Source organism: Panicum virgatum, chromosome 2K (assembly GCF_016808335.1).
Source record: "Panicum virgatum strain AP13 chromosome 2K, P.virgatum_v5, whole genome shotgun sequence".
Lineage (NCBI taxonomy): Eukaryota > Viridiplantae > Streptophyta > Magnoliopsida > Poales > Poaceae > Panicum > Panicum virgatum.
The window spans coordinates 45,854,950-45,879,314 of NC_053137.1; the positions used below are offsets into that span (position 1 = coordinate 45,854,950).

Here is a 24,365-nt window from a genome sequence, read left to right on the forward strand (position 1 = left end):
CGTTTAGCCCATTATTCGGGCAAAACGGGTGTTTAAACGGGGAAAACGGCTGTTTAAACGGTCAAAACAACCGATTAAACAGAAACGGTGTGCCACTGTGTAGCGTTTAGATGGTGTTTAAACGGGCTAAACGACCGTTTAGACGAACAATGGGCGCGCCCGAGCTTTTTAAGCTAAACTACCAAGTGATATTAGCATTTATTTGTAATTTATTATGTACTAATAAATTACATATGTAGGCATTACTTTGATGTCGGATGAAGGCAAAAGTAAGCTGGGTACAATGTTCTTGGACATATAAATGTTATAGCGGGGACATATAAATGTTATAGCGGATAGTAAGTTACATAACATCTCTAATTCTTTGGAGCTTCTGGTGGTTGTAGAATATAATGCGGTGATTAGATCGCCTGCAAGTGATTTTTCCATTTGATTAGTGTGAAACAGTGTGTGACATGACTTTCACAAAGTAGAAGGCGGAGCTAGTTTAATTCATACCCTCCTGCAACATGGTGATGCTGTTTGTTTTTTATGATAAATAGTGGGAGATATGCTTGTCGTTGGAAAAACTTCCCGGCAGTTGTTGAGTCAAGTAGCTTTCTAGCAGCCTTCCAACTGTTGTAGTCTTGTAGAGCAGCTCGGCACAGTATAGAGCACTAGAACATTGCCACAATTCGTTTAAAACCCTCTGCCTGCAACCATAGACCAGTTTCAGGTAATAGTATCACTCAGTATCTGCATCACCTAGCAAATTAAGGTATAGTGAGGCCTGTTTGCTATATTAGTACTCATGTATCTCTTGGTGTACCATGATACTACATATGATGTATTACTTCTGACCATGGTGGGGGACAACATGGTTTAAATATTACAGTAGTTTTATAACCCGTGACTGGAGTATATTATGCTGACGGATGGAAGCAGATGCAGTAAAATACAACGATCACCATAGCCTCTACAATAGAATTATGCTGGATGATTGAAAGCAATCAAGCAGAGCTACAGGCCAGTATTTCATTTTTCTAAGAAAAATTAATTTTAGCCGCATAAAACAACTTTAAGCAGTGCCATTCAGACATTTACTTTGTTTGGATGGGTTCTTCGAGTCTTTGATCAGAACATGCAAGCCATAGCTGTCTTTAGATGCAGATGGGCAGATGGATGACAGAGTTGAAGCATATAAGATACCAAAACAGAGAGGCAAATACTCCCATGTCCCTCACCACGCTTCCGGATATGCCAACATGGATGGTTCCAAAGTTGCTGCTCCCCTACATGATTCTAATCCTGCTTCTCTAGGGTGAGTAAACTGTAAAAGTTAGAAAATAGGATATCAGGCCTTGTGGAAAATAGATGTACTCCCAATCCCAGTCTCCTTGCTAAATCCACGCATCATTAAATCCTAGTGGGCGCAACCAACTATTTGTGCAAAGGTATAAGCAAAATAACCAATTTAGTATCCAGTTACCTATCTGATAGAGGAGAAGGTACGGAGCCGTGAACTGATTGTTCAATCAAAGGAGTTTTGGGCAGATCCACGATGACGAATCAGGAAGATATTAATATCCCTTCTGCTCACGGGATTTAAAAAGATCTACTACCTACACAGATGGTCCACACCTCCATGAGAAATCAAGGAAGAGAGGGAATCGGATGGAGGGGATGAAGGGCAAGCCTATGAAGAAAAAGGTATATGTACCATAATACACAGTTGTAATTGCAACAATGTTGGTGTATATTGAGCTCATGTGTATAGAGGCCCATCTAGAGGCCCATGTATAGCTATTATATATACCCACCCTTCTAGGGTTGGAGAATACATCCATTATTCCCGCCTACATGGTATCATTAGCCTAGGGTTAGGGTTCCTCTCCTACCCAGCCGCCGGCGGCGCCTCCTCCTCTCTTCTCCTTCCCTCCCCTCCCCTCCTCTTCCTCTGCTGCTGGCGCTCCCTCTGCGCCGAACGCCTGGCCGGCCGCTGCGTCCTCGGCAGGCGCCGCCGCCTGGTGCCCTGGCACCGCCGCATCTCGACCATCGCCGCCTGGACCTCTGCTCCGCCCGGATCCGCCGCCAGAGGGACCCCTGCCGCGGCCGCCGCCGCCCTGGTGGCCTTTGCGCCCCTGCTCGACCCCACCGCCGCTGGTGGTGGTGGTGTGGGCGCGGGGGCTGCAGGTGCAGGGGCCGCTGCTGCTGGTGCGGAGGGCGCGGGCGGCACGCACCCACCTGGGCCCCAGCCTTAGGCGCCGCCCAGGCCGCAGCCGCAGCCGCCGGTCCTGCCTGGGCCGCCGCCTGCGCCGCCTGGGCCGCTGGCGCCCGCTGCCGCAGCCGCCGCCGCCGCCGCCGCCCATAGCGCAACTGTCGCGGCCGGCAGGCAGCCCGCCATCGACGCCGCCCTTCCTGAGGCTTCTCCCGTGTGGACTGGGCCCGGGATGCCGCCCGAGGATGCGCCGCTCGCCGCCACCGCACTCTGTGGGCAGTCGGCCGCCGCCGCTCTCGCTGCGGCCCTCCTCGCCGCCAGGTCGGAGGCCACGGTGGCCCAGGAGCGGGTCCGAATGGCCGCCCTCGCTTGGGAGCGCGAGCGCGCCACGGCCGACGCTCTCGCTCGCCGGGTCGCTGAGGCGGAGCACTACATCCTCCTCCCCGGCCCGCGGCCCGCCGTTCCCTTCGTCGAGCATGCCGCCTCTTCCTCCTGCCAGGCCTCGCCCTCTAGATCTGGAGCGCGGTACAACCCAGCCGATCCCATGGTCGCCCAGCTCCACATCCAAGCCACCAGCGTCCAGAACATCCGGGCCCTGGTCACCGTCCTCCTCGACCCGACGTCCTCCTCCTACAGACGATGGCGGGACCAGGTCCTGCTCGCCCTCCGCCGCTACGCCCTCGATGACCACGTCCTCCTCGACACGCCGATCGAGGCACAAGACGTGATGTGGCTGCGCCTCGACAGCGTCGCCATGTCCTGGATCTTCGGGACCACCTCCCTGGATCTTCAGGACCTCGTCAGGACCCACGGCGGCACCGCGCGGCAGGCCTGGGTGGCACTCGAGGGGCAGTTCCTCGGCAACGCCGAGTACCACGCTCTCCAGCTCGACGCCACCTTCCGCACCTTCGTGCAGGGGGACCTCTCCGTTGGTGAGTACTGTCGGCGGATGAAGGGCATGGCCGATGCTCTTCACGACCTCGGGGATCCGGTGGCCGATCGGGTCTTCGTGCTAAATGTCCTGCGGGGCCTGAGCAGCACCTATGACCACCTGAAGAGCTGGATCGCCCACCAGAGGCCCTTCCCCTCCTTCCTGCAGGTCCGAGACGACCTCGCCCTCGAGGAGATCACCAGGGGTCTCGTGCCCGGATCGCCCTCATCCACCTCCACCGCGCTCGTCGCTGCTCCACCGGCTTCCTCCGTCGCCCCTGCCACCTCTCTTCTTGGTGCTGCTCCCGCCGGGCAGTCCGGAAGTGGGGGGGGGCGGAGGGGCGAGGATGTCGTCGGCGGGGGGGGGGGGGGATGTGGTGGTGGTGGCACCGGTGGGGGCCGTCGGGGCGCGCCGACTCCGCCAGCTTCGGCTCCGACTCCCGCTTTTGCCCCTGCCCCTAGAGGTACGCCCTAGCCATCTTTCAGCAACCCATGGTCAGGGCGCATCTCGATGTGGCCGTTCCAGGGTCCGGGAGGGGGCCTCGTCCTCTGCTCCAGCCGACGGCCATGTTCACCGGCGCTGCTCCACTTTTCGCGCCGTCCTGGACCCCACCCGCTCAGCCCAACCAGCAGCCGACCTAGCCTGGGGGTGGGATCAGGCCGCTCTGGCATAGTCCTTTAGCACCATGGGACTGACGCCGCCGGTCAGCACCGAGTGGATCGCCGGTATCCTCTCTTCTGTCCGACCCCCACACCCCTCTTGTCCATCTTCTATCATGGTTGGTGATGGGTCTTGCCTTCCTGTCACCGCCGTGGGTTCTGCTCCTCGTCTTCCTAATGTTCTTGTTGCTCCTCAAATGGTTCACAACCTTCTTTCCATTCGCCAGTTTACTGCTGACAACTCATGTTCTATCGAATTTGACTCTTCTGGTCTTACTGTGAAGGATTTGGCTTCCCGGCGTCCGCTCCTCCAATGTGACAGCCCGGGGCCCCTTTACACTCTCCGGCTTCCTACTTCCGCTGCTCCGCCCTCGACTTCTCCATCGTCTACTGCATTTGCCATGACACCTTCTTCCACCACCTGGCACCGCCGGCTTGGTCACCCCGGCCGCGACGTTTTGGCTCAGCTCAACCGTAGTACCAATGTTCCATGTACTAGGGCTCCTGCTAAGCACCTCTGTCATGCGTGCCAGTTAGGTCGTCATGTTAGACTTCTATTTTCTTCTTCTTCTTCGCATGCTGCGCATGCTTTTGATCTTATTCACTATGACCTGTGGACATCTCCTGTACTCAGCATGTCTGGCTATAAATATTATCTGGTCGTGGTGGATGATTTCTCGCATTACTCTTGGACTTTCCCTTTGCGCGCCAAGTCTGAGACTTTTCCCACCCTCCTCCACTTCTTTGCCTGGGTGTCCACTCAGTTCGGCCTCACCGTTAAGGCCGTCCAGTGCGACAACGGGCGGGAGTTCGATAACTCCACCTCCCGTTCTTTCTTCCTCTCTCGGGGTGTCCAGCTGCGTATGTCTTGTCCGTATACCTCTCCCCAGAACGGCAAGGCTGAGCGGATGATTCGCACGACGAACGACGTCGTGCGTACCCTTCTGATCCAGGCCTCTCTGCCCCCGCGCTTCTGGGCTGAGAGCCTCCACACCGCCACCTATCTGCTCAACCGTCTTCCGTCCACTACTTCTTCTGCTCCCACTCCACACCACGCTCTCTTCGGTACCCTCCTCGCTACGACCACCTTCGGGTCTTCGGGTGTGCGTGTTACCCTAACACCTCCGCCACCGCTTCTCACAAGCTGGCGCCCCGCTCGACTCGTTGTGTGTTCCTATGGTACTCCCCTGACCACAAGGGGTACCGATGCCTTGACCTCACCTCTCGCTGTGTCCTGATCTCCCGACACGTCGTCTTTGACGAGTCGGATTTCCCCTACTCCGCCGGCTCCGCTCCTTCTCCTGACCCCGAGCTGGAGTCTCTGTTTCCGACTGACCCGGTGGTTCAGCCACCGTTACCTGTTTGTCCTTTTCCTGCATGTTTTCCCGGCGCACCGGCACCGCTTCCGGTGATCCCTGCTGCACCGAGCGCAGCCCCAGTTCCCACGGTCGCGCCACGCGCGGCCCCCGGACTTCCGGTCGTGCCGCGCGCGGACCCGGTGTCTCCCGCTGCGCCACGCGCGGCCCCGGTGCCTTCCCCTGCACCTGCGCGGTACGCTCAGCCGGTGCAGGTGTACCGGTGTCGGTCGGCGCCGACACCGGCGCCGCAGCGGTACGCTCATCCGGTGCAGGTGTACCGGCGTCGATCGGCGCTGACACCGGATTCGCCTCCTGCTCCGGAGGCTCCTGCGACGCCTACACCGGAGCCGTCGCCGCCACCGTCTCCTCCGGCTCCCTCTCGAGCCGAGCCAGCGGTGTACCACCCGCCAGTCATCCATCGGGATCCTCGGCATATCCATCCCATGGTGACTCGGCGGATGGCGTCTCAGGCCACGACTCTCTCCGCCACCGAGGGAGAGCCGCGGGTCTCTCCGGTACCCTCCTTTGTCCGCGATGCCCTGACGGATCCTCACTGGCGTCGCGCGATGGAAGAGGAGTATGTGGCTCTCCTCGCCAACCAGACGTGGGACCTCATGCCGCGTCCGTTTGGTTGCAATGTGGTGACTGGCAAGTGGATCGGGACGCATAAGCGTCGGGCTGACGGCACACTGGAGCGCTACAAGGCTCGCTGGATTCTCCGGGGGTTCACCCAGCGGCCTGGTGTGGACTATGATGAGACCTTCAGTCCAGTGGTGAAGCCCGCTACGGTGCGCACAGTCCTCACGCTTGCGCTCTCGCGCTCTTGGCCTGTGCACCAGCTGGACGTGAAGAATGCGTTTCTTCATGGCACTCTGTCAGGGACTGTCTACTACTCTCAGCCTATGGGATTTGTGGACTCGAGTCGTCCGGATATGGTCTACCGGCTCAACAAGTCTCCCTATGGTCTGAAGTAGGCCCCTCGGGCTTGATACGTTCGGTTCGCCACGTTCTTGCTGACATTGGGGTTCACCGAGGCCAAGTCTGACACGTCTCTCTTTGTCTACCGCCGTGGGGATGAGGCTGCATATCTGCTGCTCTATGTCGATGACATTGTGCTCATAGCCTCCAGTCAGCAGTTGCTTCAGAGTGTCATCTCCTCTCTGCAGCAGGAGTTCGCTATGAAGGATCTTGGCCAGCTCCACCACTTCTTGGGCGTCACTGTTGAGCCTCGCCCGTTTGGTCTTCTCCTTCACCAACGGCAGTACGCACTTGATATCCTGGAGCGGGCTGGGATGACTGATTGCAAGCCCTGCTCCACTCCTGTTGACACTCAGGCGAAGCTGTCTACTGATCTGGGTGATCCGGTGGCTGATCCTACTGCCTACCGGAGTCTTGCTGGAGCCTTGCAGTACCTAACTTTCACCAGGCCGGACCTTACCTACGCTGTCCAGCAGGTCTGTCTCCATATGCATGATCCCGGGAGTCACACCTTGCTGCGCTGAAGCGTCTCCTCTGCTACGTCCGTGGCACAGTGGACCTCGGCCTGGAGCTTCACCGCTCGTCCTCTGCTGAGCTGGTGGTCTACACCGATGCTGACTGGGCTGGCTGCCCGGACACTCGTCGCTCCACTTCCGGCTACGCCATCTTCCTGGGCGGCAACCTGGTCTCCTGGTCGTCCAAGCGGCAGCCGGTTGTCTCCCGCTCAAGTGCTGAGGCGGAGTACCGGGCTGTTGCTAACAGCGTGGCAGAGGCGTCCTGGCTACGACAGCTCTTGGCGGAGCTCCACAGCCCGCTCGCCAAGAGCACGCTCGTCTATTGCGACAACGTCAGCGTCGTGTATCTCTCCACCAACCCCGTCCAGTATCAGCGGAGGAAACATGTGGAGATTGACCTACACTTCGTGCGCGACAGAGTCGCCTTCGGCGATGTTCGGGTACTCTATGTCCCGACTACCTCCTAGTTTGCTGACATCTTCACCAAGGGGCTGCCCTCCTCGACCTTCTCGGAGTTTCGCTCCAGCCTCAACGTAGCCGGTGGCTAGTTGTGGTTGCGGGGGGGGGGGTATTAGCCCTTTGTACTCTTTTCTTGTCCAATTTTGAACACCGCTGCGCCGGTTGTTCAGACTGCGGGGGGGGTGTTGGCTTTCTTGTTGTCCAGTCTTGAACACCGCTGTGCCGGTAGTTCAGACTGTGGGGGGTGTTGGTGTATATTGAGCCCATGTGTATAGAGAGTCATCTAGAGGCACATGTATAGGTATTATATATACCCACCCTTCTAGGATTGGACGAATACATCCATTATTCCCTCCTACAAATAATACACAATTCAATTGAATGGAGAACTTTATTGAGAATTAACTAAAAGAAGGAACAATAAAGGAACGGAAACAAAGGAAAAAAAGAATATCAAAATTTAAAGTATATAGGTGATAACAACTAAAGCCAGCCCAGTAGCCATCCTTAATTTGCAATATCTGTCTATTGAGGAAAAAAACATCTATATTTTTTACTACATATTTATGTAAATGCATACATATATCTAAAGATATATCTATACATATATATTGTTGTATACATGTATCTATCTCTTCCTATGCATGCATGTATCTGTATATATGTACATGTATTGAAACAGAGGAAGCACTGCTTCTTAGAACATACACTGAAACTTACTAAGTAGGTGCTAGTTACTTTATAAGGGATCAACATTTTGAATAGACTTTCTATAGATTTGCAGGCAATAATTGGGTATGTGAAGTAATAGATTTATCAAAACTTACGATATGTGGAAGGAAAAAAAGCTATAAAGCATCCCTGATTAAGGAAGGGAAATGTAAAGCATTCCTGATTAAGAATAGTGTTGTTACCTTTACAATTCATCCAGAGCACAGGAGGGATTATTCTTTGCAAAGCCAGCACAATGCTAGAGATGAATTAATGGGATCAAAAAAATATAACATGTCATTTCTAGGCAACCAGAGCTGTACATGTAGCTAAACTGTATGCATCATGAAGAATAAAAAATCTAGATATGGCGATATGAAAGAAAGGAGAGTACTCACCCTAGCAAGCCTAGATATGGCACTGCATCCTAACTATCCAACTAAGCAAGCTTAGTTTAGGAAAAAAAAAGCTTTAATTTTAGATTAAAAAGCAATTGGATGCTGCCCTTTATGGGTAAAGTTCATAGATTAGTAAAAGAGACCATGCGACAGCCTGTACAATATAGATTTGACTTAGGCAACATACTATTATTTACATGACAAATATAATCCATAATCTTTCTATTGAATTTAAAATTCTCATTTGTAGCATAGCAATGACAGCGCAATGTATTTGGTCTCAAACAGCCAAATATGTAAAGCAGCAAGCCTCACGGTCGATGAATCTATATAGTAGGAAGCAGCAGAGGCAATAATGCGCAACCTTGAACTGGTACAGCCAGCATTATTTTTTTGGGCTCGAAATGTTGCCACTGCAACAATAGCCCCCAAAACACATTAGAATCAATCTCCACAAAGTTGATAAATGAGATACTTTGTACGGATATGTTATCTATAGTTAATATTGGTATTAGAAAGTTAATGAAACTAGCAGGAAATTATAAAAGACTGATTCTGTTAAGCTGAAACTATATCAGATGTGGACATAGTTGCAGCAAGAAAGAAACAGGAAAAGCAAAAGTCATCATAGACAGGCAAAGTGTTTGACAACGCTTTCTCTGGGGATAGGGCGTGTGCTCAGAACCAACAGTGTATGAGCTGATGTCATAAGCAATGATCATAGAAAATGATCAGAAGCCTAGGATCAAGGAGAACATATCTATCACTTCACAGGCAATAAGCAGAAGCTCAGATTGCACAATTATATTAATTATGCAATTGACATCACAAGCAACATCATAAGCAAGTATGAGTGCAAAAGCAAAAGCAATGATTATATTAGGCAAAGGGAGAAACCATAAGAAACAATGACATCAGAAGTTGTAAATTTCAGTTCGGGCTCCTGCGAACTGAAATTTCATAATTAAGAGATGACCCCAATAAATAGTAGGTCCCATTGGTGGCTCCAGAGTACACAAAATAGAATAGGTACAAACAGAGGGGAAAAAATGAAACCAATAAATTGACCATTGTTTTAGTTATCATGGAAGAAATAGAAAGTCTCCAAAGTACATAAAATAGAATAGGTACAAAGAGACGGAAGAGATGGAAGCAACCAACTGACCATTGCCTCAGTTATCATGGAAGAGGCAGAAAGAGCTGTAAAAAATAGAATTAGCACTGCAGATTGTCACTGCGTCAGCTATGAACAGTTATATAGTAGAGAGATGCAAAAGCAGTGGCGGACCTAGGGATTGAAAGGAGCCTGGGCCAGTCTTAAGACAATTCTATTGCAATCTCTAGTAGAAGAAGATTGCGATCACAACTGATCATGTTTGAACCGCTAGTTATTCGAAATGATTCTAGTAACTGGTCTTCCTTTTATAATTTTCTAGTCTCTAGTGTTGATTTGAATACACACGTACTGACTACTACTTGCTTTGCTTCTCTTTAGTAGTGACCAATGCACAAAAGAGCTTCAAATATACTAGCATTAGCTTGTTGCACGTACAAAGGGAGCTCGGGCGAGTGCACAGGGTCGCCGGGCCCTGGGTCTGCCGGTGTGCAAAAGGAACCATGAAAAAAAAACAGAACCAATCAATTGACCATCGCCTCAGTTGTCATTGAATAGGTAGAAAGAGACGGAAAAAATAAAATGAACAACTGCTCATGGTCATTACATCAGTTATGAACACAGTAGATAGGTTTGAAAGGAAGAATCATTGTAGTTCATGAGTAATGCCACAATTATATAGAAAAAGAAAGAGGTATAAATTGTGGAGCGATAGCTCAGGATCACTGCATCAAACATTAAACACATTTATTGTGTATTCATCACAGCACTACCCCATTCTCTCAAATTAATCTAGCAGCAAGAGGAAGGTGTATTCATCATTGCATATGACCAAAATCATGGACACTGCAGTAGTCTCAAGATCCAGCCGAACAGAGCAGGTGGCATAGAAGGCAAGAAAAAAAATGCAGCAAGGCAATAACCGTTGAAAAAAAATGCTGCAAGGTAGTAACCATGTAGATTGATAAGAGAAAAGTGGGACAAAAATAGAGCCAGGGTCAAACTGACTCTGGCTTGTTGAATTGCCTCCAAATCGAAGAGCAATGCGACTGAAGATAGCAGATTCACTGTATAGAGTACCCGGGGAGGGGAGGAGCGTGAGAGGGAGAGAGGCAGAGCAAATCAGTGAGCGGATGGATCGAGAGAAAAATGGATCCGCGCGGACGGTGTACAGGAGGCCGTGCGGGGGGAGCGGGACATCGGGTAGTCATCACGCCGGTGGCCGTAGCTAGGGTTTCGCGAAGCACAGCATCAGGCGTGAAACTACGGGAGCAGGCAGCGCCGGGAGGGAGGGCAGCAACACCGGCGGCCACCAGCAGGGCCCGCTCGTGCGGCGCAGCGGCCGGTGCTGGACACCGCCCGGGGCACGCGCTTGGTGCCACACCGCAGCCCGGTGGCGCCGTCGCTGCCTGCCACCGCCTCGCGTGGTGAGGCGGCGGCACGGGGATGGGGCAGCGGCGGGAAGGAGGAGAGAGCCTATGGTGAGAGGAGGCCGCGTGAGCGCCGCGCTGCGCAGGAGCGCCGAGGAGGAAGGGGAAAGGAGGACGAGGGCCCGCACGGCGCCGGCGCCGACCTCAGTTTCCCTTGTCGGTGGCGGGGAGGAGGCGGTGGGAAGGAGGAGGAGGAGCCTGGGACAGGGATGGCGACGCGCGAGCGGCGCACTGTGCGGGAGCGCCGAGCTCGCTTGCCTTGTGTCGGCGGCGGGGAGGAGGAGGGGGAAAAGAGGAGGACGGCCCGCACGGCACGAGCGACGCCGGCGCCAAGCTCGGTTGTCGTGTCGGCGGCGGGCAGGGGGGAGGAGGAGGAAGAGGAGGAGGAGCCGGGAACGGGGTGGCGGAGAGGGTGAGGAGAGGTGGGTCTGCGGTGGGGACGAGAGTAGGGGAGGACAGGATGACGCGAAGATTTTTACTGCTGCAGTATTGCGGGGTGGGGTGTATGAGAGCCGCAGATTCACCATCGGACACTTTAAAAAAATTACTATCGTGGATAGGCTCATAGCCCACCGAGCCGTGCGCGTTTAACATATAGAAATTCGTCTCGCTGTTTTTCTGATCCCCTGAAACTTTACCAAAATTCCTAAATACTTCCAAATGCGAACTACCATTTACTGCTGCTGTTTCCAAGTGCTGTTAGTCTGTTACAAATCATCAATCATGGGAATTACCTGACATTAGATTCAGCACCCATCGATATTTCAGATGGTTTTTGTTCACTGCAGAACTACTGCATACAAAGTTGATCCTGAATTTGTGGTTGAAATCAGTGTATGCCCCTAGCCAGATTCATATGTATCTCACCAGTACTGACAACATACACATATCGATATTTAAATATTCAGAAAAGAAAACTATTGAACTGTACGTAATGTACATATTCACATATACACCCGAATGATGCACACCAGATATGTATTCAGACTGAAACTCTATCTACTCGCAATACCATATCACACGTTCACAAAACTAAGCACTTCATCAATCTACTAGATAAATCTAACACATGCTACTAATACCGCCTGTCTGCAAAGCTTCTAGCACTGGTTGTATCCTTGCACGTAGTCATGGAACACTGAATCCACTCCAGGAGTCGAGCAGGAGCTCCAAGAACCAACGCTGCCGTCCAAGGCCTCATGATCCATTGCTCTGAAGCATCCGTCTATGCCGTCCACCGCCTGCTCGTCGCCGATTTGGCCGCTCTCCCCGAAGCACTGAATCTGCCGGAGCAGCATGTCGATCTCGTCGTCCATACTGCCAAATGTTGCTGAGGCGGAGCTTGCTGTCGGCGTCGAGCTCGAGCTCTCCACGCCCGCCGCCGTTACCGTCGTCTCCCCGGTGCTCGTCGACAGCGGCGGCGTGCAGGTGCCGTCCATGTTCTCTTGCACCCCAGCGCATGCGTAACTGAAACTGCTCGGCATGTGAGACCAGCAGAGGCCGGAGTAGCCGGCGGAAGTCGCGCCGGGGAGCTGCCGCGGCCGCATCTCGGAGCCCTCACTCGCCGTCGGTGATGGAGAAGGCGACGGGGACGGGCTCGGCCACAGCGGCGCGCCGCTGATGTTGCCGTAGTTGTACAAGGTGAAGGCCGCCGCTGGGCTGTGGAGGTGAGGCCGCTGGTGCAGACGCATGCTCACCTGCATCCTCTCGAGCGCCGACGAGGCGAAGGAGCTGTGCTGCCAGGTTGGGCTCGTGAGGAGCTGGAGGCGCGTTTCCGCCCTCGGGCGCCGGCCGCCGCCGAGCAGGCGCCGCTTGAGCTTGGTGTTCCAGTGGTTCTTGACGTCGTTGTCCGTCCTCCCCGGGAGCTGCGCGGCGATGGCCGCCCACCTGCCGAGAGCCCAAGAGACATGAGGATCAGTGGAAGGATCCCTCAGCTAGCTGATTATTGACGATCTACTAACTCTGAGTTGCAGTTGTTGGAAAGGTGCTTGAATAGTTGATGAATGTCTGAATTCTACGCATGCACTCACCTGCTCCCGATGCTGATGTAGAGGCTGCAGATCAGCCTGTCCTCGTCCTCCGTGAAGCCGCCGTGCCGGATGTTGGGCCGGAGGTAGTTGAGCCACCGGAGCCGGCAGCTCTTGCCGCACCTGTTCAACCCTACAAAATTAACCAGCAAATAAAAAGGTTAACGAAACGATCCCATCCAGCGTTCATAACCTGATCGAGTCTCTTGATTCTCTTCTGCAGCTGAGGTTAGGCAGATGATCGATATACAGGCCGGTGCTTGCACCTACCGATCTTGTGCGGGAGCTGTATCCAGTTGCCGCCGGCGCCGTGCTCGTCGATGTAGGCCTTGAGCACGGCGTCCTCCTCCGGCGCCCACGGCCCCTTCTTCACCGTCGCCTTGTCGCAGCACGGCGCCCTGCCCATCTCCTCCGCTCTCCCTTCGCTGCTCGCGCCTCCCGGCCGGCGGCGGTCGAGTCTGCTGAGCTCTCTGGAGTGGCTCGGCCGCTCTCGGAGATGGCGAGTGCCGTGGCGCAGCACTGCAGCTCTAGCTTGCTCCAGGCGGCGTGGCTGATGCCTTGAGGTTGAGGGCTTGAGGCCAGGGTTGGCTGGATTGTTTAATTTATAGGAAGGGACCTTGATGTGCAACGACATTAATTATTTTTTTTTCTCTGGCAATGAACAGTCGGTCGACACGATATATATTTATTAGTATTAGCCTATCAGGGTTTGCAGCAGTTTAAAATTTCTAGGCTGCGCTTGTGAATATATATATAGGAGTATGAAGTACGGTAAACTAGACGGTATTGTAATTTTATAGACCACAGGATCTATTTAATTTTGTACCACTTGCATAAGTACGTCGACTAGATATTTTAATTTTAAATGATTGGGGCTAGTTTATAGCTAAAATCCTTACATCACACACACTAACACTGTTCTAGGCTGCCTCAGTTTAATTTTTAGCCTAGCTTTTCCCCCTCTTGAGACATAGTGCTCTTTTCACAATTCAATTTCGTTTTTATATATTTTTAACTATATGTGATAAAAGCCCGGCCCTTATATTGTCTAGGATAAAATTTGAGGCCTTTACTACCACTAATAATGAACAAAACATGGGTTTTTCATGTATATATATTCTCAGTATATAATTATAACAATTTATTTAACGGTTCTCATAAACACTAACCTTGTAGCCAGCCAGGTCTACTATATGACTGGCTCTTGCAACTTGCCAGACTCTTTGACACGCATTTGGGGGTGCTTCTCTCTCAAAGTATTCTTAAGTAGTTGCGCTCAAATATCTCTAAGAAAACATATATAAAGAATATCAAAACATTTGATGGCCTATGATCTCGATCATGAGAGGTCATTAACCGCTTAGATTTTTAGTTCCCGAATGTTGTATCCCTGCATCGACAGGGAAGACCGTACCATTTTGTTTTTTTCATTTGTAGACTTAACTAAAGCGACGATTCAAGTCAACTACTGGCAGTGTTACGGTTCAATAATTGCAGTTTTTTTTAGGGAAGCACCATATTGCAAATGCAATACATTTAAACTGATTAGTTGGAGAAGCCATGAGGCAATTATATGGGATGACGCCACAATAATGTATTAGAAAAATGTATTTTTCATTGAGTATAATAGTATATATCCATTTATGACACTTCTTATCTTGGGCGAGCATTCCATCTCATTACACTTTGTCTATTCAAATTTGCAGGTCCACTTCGATACGACTAGTAGCAACTGATGATGGTAACAAGCACTGTCAAGACACATATTACTTCTTAAAAACATTATGTTTGTTTTTGTTACTTTCACCACTGGAACAAAAGCTGAATTAGTATTAATTGGTACAAATGGAGTTCTTAACGACTGATACTATATTTACTGGGCCAGGCTGGTTACTACCGGTACCCCGTTAACACTATATACTACCTTAGTTCCTTTTTGGCAAAATCATTTAGGAGAATACTAACCCAATTTATGATAAACAAGGTAATAATGAGTAGGAAAAATAATAAAAAGCTAAATTTAGTCTAGGATTATTCACAACATTACAATTAATTCCCTTGATCCGAGTGTATGTAGATATCAGTAACATCTCAACATCAAATCAGACACGATTATATATTGAAACCAATTTTGTTGGATGACAAATAACTTAGAGAGTGCCAATTAAAGAAGCAAAATTTAAGTACACACAAATTACATTCCTTTAACTCCAAGACATATACAAACTGAACCTTAGTATAAAGAATCAGCTCCAGTTGTCCAACATTATGTTGATGACGGCCTACGTATAGATACCAAGCAAACAAAAGTCAGCTGTGTGTTTCTAACATACGCGCGCCAATACCACATCGACAACAGCATTAAGTTATATACTGTCAACTGCACATGTATATATAACCAGATCCTTATCATTTGGAAACATGATGACCACATACAGAAATACACACACGATAGCGGCAGCAAGTTAACAAACTATACATTTGCTTATCACCGTGATTATAACATGTAAGTCGGCAACCGTACGACAGCGACGTGCAATGATCATTATTTGGCCATAGGCTGGATATTTTGATTGCCATGCAGGTTGTAAGCAGGGCTGCGACTCTGCAAGTCAAAAAAGCTGCAGGACATTTACAAATATATGGTGAATTTACAGCGAAGATTTCTTTTTGGCAGTAATGAATGGCATATTATATTTCTATCTACGGTCATTTTTCCATTTTCATATTTTGCGCAATTTTTTACCACTTATCTGTTGCATGCGTAGTTCTTTTTTTTTTCCTATTGCGAGCGGCTATGTTAATTGATGCTTGAAGGCAGGTGGCTATTTTATCCATTTTAGTCCCATCTCACCCACCATGTTCTCTTCTGTCCAACAAGTAAACCCTCCGTACATGAAGCAATTGAAGAACTATGCTGCAACCATGATGCTTCCCTTGTCCCTTAGTCTATAATTAAGAATCTTGGCAAGAAGATTTTGATATTCAAGACATGTACCTTTAATTTATGTACAAGAGATGTACCTTAATTACAATATTGGTTCGACAAATTGCAGTATACCAAACCCTATCATGGGCATATCAAGAAACAACCAATATATTGGTTCACTATTACTTCGCAATCACACACTTGAAAACCAGTATAATTGCAGTTGGTCCATTCGAAGTTTCTTTCAATACACAAGTGCCCGTCATTTGTGAAAGCGGAAACATTCTTCACCCCCTATAGGCTATAGCAACCACTTGTGGTACGGTGAAAAAGAAAGGTCTGCTGAAGCTTTTCAAACCAGGGATTAGCGCGGTAGAGCCTTTACACCAATAGTCGCTGCAGAATGCTCAAGACTCTTTCCGCGAGAATTGCAGTGAGAAAATAAGGTCCTGCGGCCAGCGTATAAAGTTGCTGCGGCGTCCATTTCTGTCGTGTTTTGACCGTTTTGGAGAAAACGCCACACGGAAATGTCGCAAAGCTTGTGCATAGTGGAGCCGGCCACTAGCGACTTTGCCTGCAAGCTATTCACCAGTAGCAACAAGCTACCTAGCTTTGATCTTTTTCCACTGCTGCATTCTTAATTTGATGGTTCAGATCGATATCACAGCTATCGAGTTATATTCCGCTGAATCGTGGGTTCACACACCCCAACCGTACAATTTTGCTGGTACGGATTTGATACTATATATTGTTAGTCGATCTGTTCTTGTTCCAACATGTATGAGATTGGTGTGACTAACACAACACAAATACATGGTGGCTTACGGTTTTTTTTTTGTGAAATGCGTGGTTAGTAAAAAAATTTGATATATAAATTCAACGAGATCGAATTCTGGATTTTTTTTTTACTTGCTTAGTGATGGCACTTAACTAGGTCGTCAAAACAAAAAAAAATGTGACAACACGCAACTCATTAAGTTTGATTATTCTTAAAATAGTAGTGCTTTTCAAAAAAAAACATTGAACACACACATCCTATTTGAGGAACTTTTCCAAATCGAGCTGAGGTGCAAAATCTACGTGGAACGTATTATTGCTTCGAAATCCACTTTCCAATGAAGCAAAAACCTCTCAACAGCCAGAAGCAAACCAGTACGACCATTTTGCTTCCATGGAAAGCTCCTTTTGGAGAAGAAAAAAAAACCCAAAGCAGCAGCCACTCGCGGACAACTTGTTCTACTACATGCGTAGTGCAGCCGACGTACACACTCCGGCCATGTGAGCGTGACAATTCTTTCGAGCTGTTCTGCCTTTAGAATGAGAAGATCGGCAAGATCACTATCACTTTCTTCAAAAGAGGTGACGAACCTAGCTGGGGATGCCGATCCGTATACCGTGACAAATCTGTCATCAGAGTGAGTGCTGTGAATAAGTAATCGCTGTCATTGATCGACAACTTAGCTTTCAATTTATATAACAATCAAATTCAAGTCAACTTGTCCGAAGATACTGTAGCTCTCTGCTTATATATATCGTCACCCAAATGCATGCTTGGGTAAACAGTCATTATGGTTAGATTCTAGTTCTAGAAAAAAAGTATGTTTTGTGTTTTATTTTTCTTATATACCAAATTTGCGTCAACGTGGTAAAAAAAATCTTATTAATGGCAAAGTCCATGTAGGTCGTCCTATAGCTAGCACCTACAGTTGCGTTCATTAAAAAAATATTGTAAATTCGTACGGCTCCAAATCCCAAATGGGACTGAATTAGTCACTTGCTCTCTGTTCTATGATCCCACGTGGCTCGACCCAAAATTTGTAGAAGGTAAAAAATGAAAGTATCAAGACAATGTTCAGGAATGATTGGACTATTGGAGCTTCGCCGGCCACATACATCACAAGTGGATGTGGATGGAGATTCACATCAATTTAGCCAACCAGCTGAAGAACCCCCCAAATGAGAACACCATGCAGCTCCGGGCACTTTCATGGATACCATACCATATATACCAGCCGGCACAAAAAGAGGCTCGCATTGACCTGGTTTAATTTGTGCTTGAAACGAGCGGAAATGATAGGCAGATAGACGACACCGATCAAAAAGGCAGTATCATTGCCATCTTTTTCCAAAAGGAATGTGAGACCGGAATGATGCATTGATCGATTGTGTCTTTTTTTTTCACTCAAAAGTGATCAAAGTGGTGGAGAACTTGTGTTTTTCTGAGCCTTTTCTCCTTGTCTTCGCCTGACCTAGCGTTTGGAGTTAGGAATCCCATGGAGCTCTGTGACTCCTTCCAAACAGTGATCAGCCATCAGCATGGTGTCATACGTAATCTTGTCAATAATGGCAGCAAAAAGTATTGACATTGTGCTGTTAGGATAAGCTCGGATTAATCTATCTTCTTATTTCTCGTCGTTGTGAACTCTTAGGTACTAGCTGCTTCCTGCCTGAACCATGTAGAGTCATAGAGACTGCACCTGCTATGCATGACTTCATTTCATACAGTCATGGCATGCTCTTAGTCTCAGGTCTGAGTAGTAGATGGCGAATGGGAGTTCAAAAGATTAGCAAAGAATGATAGCTCGGGAAAGTCAAAAGCTCTTGTTTTTACCTTTTTTACCATTGGATGATTTGACCTGTCGATGAGCAACAGTAAAGCTGGGAAACGATTGCCTTCACTGTTGTAGAAATAATGAATATATATACTCGCTGAGATAATTATACCTTTCATTGAACATGTACAATAATAAATAAATTGAAAGCGACCAAGTGAACAATTTGAGAATTCTTTTTGTGAGGCAATTCAACAACATGATTATTTCTGCACCAGAGTTAGATATCCAAGCTACCCACTTGACTTATGATATCCTAGTTTATCCATGGATAGAAGTAATTTTTTACTTAATTTTATCTCATTAATATCATCACGACAGTCACTTACGTGGTTAACTATGCAGTTTCACTCATTAGGATGTGACAGACAAGTTAAACGAGCCCAACTTGACGAAGTTCCTTTCGTCCTCTGCGCGAAATCAGCTTGACGTACGTAGTACTGAAAAACAGTTGAGTAGTTAACCAATGATACTAATCTTAAGGCCCTGTTTAGTTCTCAAAAAAAATTCTACAGTACCCGTCACATCGAATCGTTACACACATGCATGAAGCATTAAATGTAACTGAAAAAAAATAACTAAGTACACAGTCTAACTGATTAGCACGAGATGAATCTTTTAAGCTTAATTAATCCATGATTGGATATTGTTTGTCAAATAACAACGAAATGTGCTACAGTACCAAAATCAAAACCTTTTCGGGGACTAAACACATGATATTCGAGGTGTGCAACCTTTCTACTGCACTCATTCAATGATTTTCATTTTCAGACTATAGATCAGTTACTGTCTGAATTGTTAAAGCATATCATTGCGCCGGCCATGATTTTGTTAATCTCTCCTAGATCGTAAGCAGAAAATGGTCGTGAACATGTGACGAAGTCAAAGCTTTCTCTTTTTTTGTCACTTTATGCAAGTGAAAACACTGAGATATTCCTGAGAAACTTGTGATTATAAATTAAATGTCTATGTCGATAGTCATACATATAGAAATTGGAGAGTGACCAGACTATGCAAAGTTTAAACCCCTGATGGTGGGTTGGTGGCCTAAATATGATACTAGGGCTGGTCCCTTTCAGAGATCCAACTGCATTGAAAAGATGAAACGTGTAAAGTTTTTTTTTTAAAAATTGTTTCATAAAAAATGCGGTTAGAAATTTGATTCATGTGTTGACAAATCAGCAAAACAAAGTCAAGCTGCATGGTACATCGGTACGGTTGATGGTAGCAGGAGAAGACCTTTGCACGCCTCTTTGTAGGTTTTCTAGTGTTGTGCTATATATATAGACAAAAGCACGGGCAGAACCAATCAGTGTAATCATGTGAAAGTACACACTAATCAGTCGATGAATGATGGTGGAATAAGGAAAATAGAACCGTCCAAAGAGATGGTCTCCTAGGGGTATAGCTTACCAATTTACTACCACCCTGGGAAGGGGCGAAGGGCTGCCTCAAGGGTTCGTGCGACAATTGTTTTTGCTAGCAAAATGTTCCCTAAATTTATAAGTAGAAAATTACGTTTTCCCTTAAAATAGTCATGATGTTTGGTCAATCATACCTGAGACCCAGTAGGACTGTAGGTTACCAAGGCTGATTTTATCAATCATAACAGATGACTAAGTCAATGATGACATAATATGCAATTATGCCTATGCCCTGTTCCATTCTGTTGATGCATTCAAGTTTATTGTCATAATTTCACTTAAACTCAGTTGTGTTAAGCGCATCGACAAATTGATTTGAGTTCCAGCAGCTCAGACACTGGATATAAGATAAACTAGAACTATCTTGTCTACAGATAATCTAACCGAGAGAGACTAATCAGCATTGATAACACAATCTCAATAAGTATGAAATCAAACTCTAACAGTCAATAATAATACAGCACGAATAGCAGTGGAGTCCACACTTTGGAGGCTATACTAGTACACCGTTACATCGAATTGGGCAATAATGCGGACAGGCTATTCATTGACATGATCCCTGTATAATTCCCAGTTCCACTTAGACACTTGGTACAGGTTGCCTCAATCCAATCTACTCCTCCCTTGTTGAAGGAGCCATTCCTGCTGAAGGGCTGTCTGCGAAGTACTCAGCGTGTTTCAAGTTCACACCATGCTGCGAGAAAAGTTTGTTGTGAGTATAAGATCATAAATGAATCAAATGTGGCAGAAAGTGATCCAGCAACTATTATCGGTATTTACTATGAAACAAGATGACTTTAGCCTAAAAATTGACCATGTTCACTGCAGTGTTAGATGCTTCATTGAATATATTAGCATTTGCCATGGGAGTACAAAATGCTACAATCATCTTCAAATTGCAAAATTAGAAGGATGCACTGCTCGTAGACTAGGGGAACATATTAGAAGGATGTACCTAAGCCTAAATTGGACAGGTATTTTAAGAATTAAGATTACGGTTAGCAGTAACTCTATTCCAACAATGATGCCCTAAGAAGATATTGTTCAGGAATGTGGAAACTTCAAGTTAAGAGGTATGCTAAAGAAGCACCGTCTTACCAAAAAAAAAATCAGGATTTTATCAAATCCAAGTTCTAAGGATGTCTCAAAGGTGGATACTGAAGAAACCCTCTATAAAAATTATGAACTATGTATGGTACAGAGCATGAAAAGGGTGCCCTTTGTGCATGGTTTTGATGGAAGGTACAGTTATTCAGAACATAAGAAAGAACAGAAACAATACCATCACGCTTAACAGCACTGGCATGGTACTAAATGCCTTGATTGATTACTAAAGTTCAACCAGAAAAGATGCATTGGTGTGGAAAGATACACTGTGGCTTCGAGATAGCCTTACAGGTAGTGCTAATCGGACTGACAGATTTAGGACAAATTGAGAAAGTGGAAATTCCAATACATTCGTGTATTACTGTTTTCAGTGAATTTCCTACATTTTAGATTCTGGAAGTGTTTACTTCCATGAATATAATGGTTTCTTGTCAATGGTTTTGCATAACCATTATACTTACAGGGGTATTGTCACTAAGGTGGTCAGCAAATGCAAGGTTAGATTGGCAATTTAAAGTTTGACTGCCAGCTCCATTGTTTCACTGATTTCAGCATGCACATATGACACATTTACAAGGGAAACGGACTGTGATTTCTAAATCTTTAGTAACATCAAGAACCCAGTTTTCTTCCTTATAATGGCAGTTATGTTGATAATTTTGGTTTAATAAGTACAGGCAAAGAAAATCAGTATATTCTGATCTCTGATGTCCACATGGCTTAATGGCTTTGTATATTTAGGTGCGTGAGAAGTGTCAATAGCAGAAGACGGTGTGGAGCTCTCTTGCAAAAGACACAGGTCATCTGGGACTTGATTTAGCTGCTGGGTTGCTGGAATTGATCATATCTACTCTAACATTCTTGAATGGAAGGAAATCAATCATCATTAAGATCTGCAAATGTGCAGCCCAAGGCATGACCTCATGCCAATTTCATGTATCGTTAAGTCTTTGTTCATGTACTCTTTTAACTGCTGCTAACAGTTGTTTCTTCCTTATGAATTTTGGTAATTTGTGAGGATCATGGAGCATATCAAACTGACTCTACATAACCTGTTTAAGTTTGAGGAAACAGCAAGGAGATTTCAGTCCTGAGGAAACTAATTGCTAATATGCTATAGTGTCTAAACCAAATAATGCGCTCCTGACTCATTTTTCACTCAACCGGATTCAAAATAAGAAAAAGAGGTAGTAAGCGGTCAGCTGATGCCTACAAAAGCAAAATTGCAGAAAAAACAAAATTAAATGGGAACTTGTTACCTCACGCAAGGCTTTAGAAAGATCATCCATAGTTAGTACAAGACGTCTATCCTGTAAGTTATATATAATTTTTTTTGGAAATGTGGTAAGTAAGCATAAGGATACTTGAAAAATTAATGCTAGGAACATGAAAAGTTCAACTAGAGAGTAAATTCACCTTTGGTTGTTTGCTCTTATTATCTTTGATTGGTGCTGCTACCCTGGCCTTGCAGTGCCTAGTTGAAGGGAAAGAATAATGTAATAATCAAATTAGTGCACGAATTATGACACACCAACAGTGTATATCACACATACTGCTAATGATATCCTTACACTGGTTTGCTATATAGTGAAGAGTAGAGAATGTCATACAGTGACGGAAAAGAAACAATAAAACAGGACCCAGATAAATTTACAACATAACCCCCCAAATGGCACAAGAATACCTAAGCCTAAAACCTACATGGTTTGAACAGATAAATAGTTAAATACTAATCTTTTGAGAACACCAAAACTCTTAAGCACACTAAGAAAGCTTAACTATGAGATGACGATAGTTATAACAAATCACGTACATAGTATATGCATATCCATTAATGACGAAGAAAATAACTCCTTTAGTGATGAAGAGCCCAGAGAGGGAGTCAGTAGAGGCAGAAGGATCCAGGAACACTCGGATAGTTTAGGAAATTCCAAAGAGGAGCATACTATATTTTTTAGGAAAGATGTTATCACTTACCAGACTACAAAAGAAGGTACATTCGTGTCTACTTCGAAATATCGAAAGGATAAATCCATCAGGCCATCACTAGATGGCATGTTAAATTCTCAGGAGCAGCACACAGTGAATAGTGTTTCAGCAACTGGGAATTTTACAGAGGTACAACTATTATAAATGCAAATTCAACAATAACTAGGAGCATAACTGCAAAACTTTTGCATATCATTCCGATATTACACTAATCGTGAATGAATAATTCCACAAGAATAGTACATGCAACTAGGGACAGGGATTTAGATTGAAGTCAAGTAAACTTACGGAAACAAACCAACATAGGCAACTGCACATTAGATGTGCATTGGCATGGAAGAAAGGAACACGACTGTTTTATTCTCGAATATGCAGAAGGACACCAAATTTTTTTATATTAAGAAGATAATTACATTACAGAATAATAACGAGACTGCATATTAACTCACTGAAGAGAATCGCTTGCAATGTCCGAAAGGAACTTCTGGGTGGCTACAGCAACCAATCTCGTTCTGTAAAACACGACTCAGATAATGTAAGCAGGAGACCAAGAAATTGCTATTTACAAATACAATGAATCTAGGCACTGATAGCTTACTACTATCAATAAAGTCTACTAGGGGGGAAATAAGCCTTCCTGGGAGAGATTGGCAAGCAAATGAGCACTTACAAGCGGAGATCAGGGCAGTGGAATCCGCTGCGTCCGAGGTAGTGCTCCACCAGCTCATCGGGAATCTTCAGCACCACCGAACCAAGCATCAGTGCTAAGCCAAGAGACAGAAAAGTAGAGAGAAGGCGAGAGGGGGCGGCGGCACCCTACCGTGGGGGTGTAGTCCATGAGCAAGGAGAGGAACTCGGTGAGCGCAGCCTCGTCGTCGTGCCGCCCGTCCCCGCCTCCACCTGTGGGCCCGCCCATGCCCGGACCCATGCCCCCGCCAGGGCCTCCGCCCCCTCCGCCGCTGTTACTGCCCATCATCCTCACGCCCCGCTGCCCTCACCGCAGGAGCAGCTGGTAAGATCCGACGGGGTAAGAATCACGCAGATCGCTGAGACGGAAGGCGACGGGCAGCAGCTCACCGTGGGAGAACACCCGCCGGCGGCGACTCTGGAAGCGGCGATAGGTGTCAGCGACGACGGCAGCAGCCGCTTCGACACAAGAGGTGAGGGGGCTGTGCCTGGGACGCGGGCCACAACTGGACCCACTTGTAAGAGAGGTGGGAACGCGTTTTTTCTATTTTTATATTTTTTAAAAACGTTTTTTTACAGAAATATATTTTTGTTTCATAATTTACAGTTTTATACCCCTACCGCCCGGCAGGGGGCGGCAGTGACCTATATATAATTAAAATTTAAGTTTTATCGCATGGAGCCCCCTACCGCCCGGTGGAGGGGCGGCAGCCAGGCCGACCGCCCGGCAGGGGGCGGGTAGGCTCCCCCGATATAAAAGCTGAGGTCCACCACCTGCATTTGCAGCAAACAACATTCATAGAGGGAAAAAGGAGAGATGTGGGGGTGAGGGAGGGAGTT

At 47.1% G+C, this 24,365-nt stretch overlaps 2 protein-coding genes and 1 long non-coding RNA gene across 4 annotated transcripts; all 3 read right to left on the reverse strand.

Annotated features, from left to right (window-relative positions):
* Nucleotides 1-191: 191 nt before the first annotated feature.
* On the reverse strand, nucleotides 192-10,876 carry LOC120695727. The gene is made up of 5 exons (XR_005683841.1): nucleotides 8,012-10,876; nucleotides 1,469-1,601; nucleotides 1,084-1,309; nucleotides 499-692; nucleotides 192-410 (listed from the first exon to the last, which is right to left on the reverse strand). It is a non-coding gene; the product is annotated as an uncharacterized LOC120695727 (long non-coding RNA).
* A 679-nt stretch (nucleotides 10,877-11,555) lies between these two features.
* Nucleotides 11,556-13,346, reverse strand: LOC120679460 (transcription factor MYB36-like). The gene is made up of 3 exons (XM_039961052.1): nucleotides 13,048-13,346; nucleotides 12,781-12,910; nucleotides 11,556-12,637 (listed from the first exon to the last, which is right to left on the reverse strand). Exons 1-3 carry the CDS (start codon nucleotides 13,181-13,183, stop codon nucleotides 11,851-11,853), a joined length of 1,053 nt encoding a protein of 350 aa, XP_039816986.1. The 5' UTR covers nucleotides 13,184-13,346; the 3' UTR covers nucleotides 11,556-11,850.
* A 6,776-nt stretch (nucleotides 13,347-20,122) lies between these two features.
* On the reverse strand, nucleotides 20,123-24,041 carry LOC120679465 (transcription initiation factor TFIID subunit 10-like). 2 transcript variants are annotated; one of them, XM_039961064.1, is made up of 7 exons: nucleotides 23,916-24,041; nucleotides 23,659-23,847; nucleotides 23,509-23,573; nucleotides 23,288-23,350; nucleotides 22,266-22,323; nucleotides 22,109-22,159; nucleotides 20,123-20,436 (listed from the first exon to the last, which is right to left on the reverse strand). In XM_039961064.1, the coding sequence occupies exons 2-7, from the start codon at nucleotides 23,812-23,814 to the stop codon at nucleotides 20,356-20,358; spliced, it is 474 nt and encodes a 157-aa protein (XP_039816998.1). In that variant the 5' UTR covers nucleotides 23,815-23,847; nucleotides 23,916-24,041; the 3' UTR covers nucleotides 20,123-20,355. The 2 variants fall into 2 exon arrangements, with proteins under 2 accessions (XP_039816998.1, XP_039817005.1); XM_039961071.1 differs by lacking the exon at nucleotides 22,109-22,159.
* Nucleotides 24,042-24,365: the final 324 nt, after the last annotated feature.

Coding starts and splice junctions, on each gene's coding strand:
- LOC120679460 (XM_039961052.1), bottom strand. CDS start 13,183: ATGGGCAGGGCGCCGTGCTGCGACAAGGCGACGGTGAAGAAGGGGCCG. Junction 12,911..13,047: donor ACAGCTCCCGCACAAGATCG/GTAGGTGCAAGC, acceptor TTAATTTTGTAG/GGTTGAACAGGTGCGGCAAG. Junction 12,638..12,780: donor TACATCAGCATCGGGAGCAG/GTGAGTGCATGC, acceptor GGCTCTCGGCAG/GTGGGCGGCCATCGCCGCGC.
- LOC120679465 (XM_039961064.1), bottom strand. CDS start 23,814: ATGATGGGCAGTAACAGCGGCGGAGGGGGCGGAGGCCCTGGCGGGGGC. Junction 23,351..23,508: donor CACTGCCCTGATCTCCGCTT/GTAAGTGCTCAT, acceptor CGTGTTTTACAG/AACGAGATTGGTTGCTGTAG. Junction 22,160..22,265: donor ATAAGAGCAAACAACCAAAG/GTGAATTTACTC, acceptor TATAACTTACAG/GATAGACGTCTTGTACTAAC.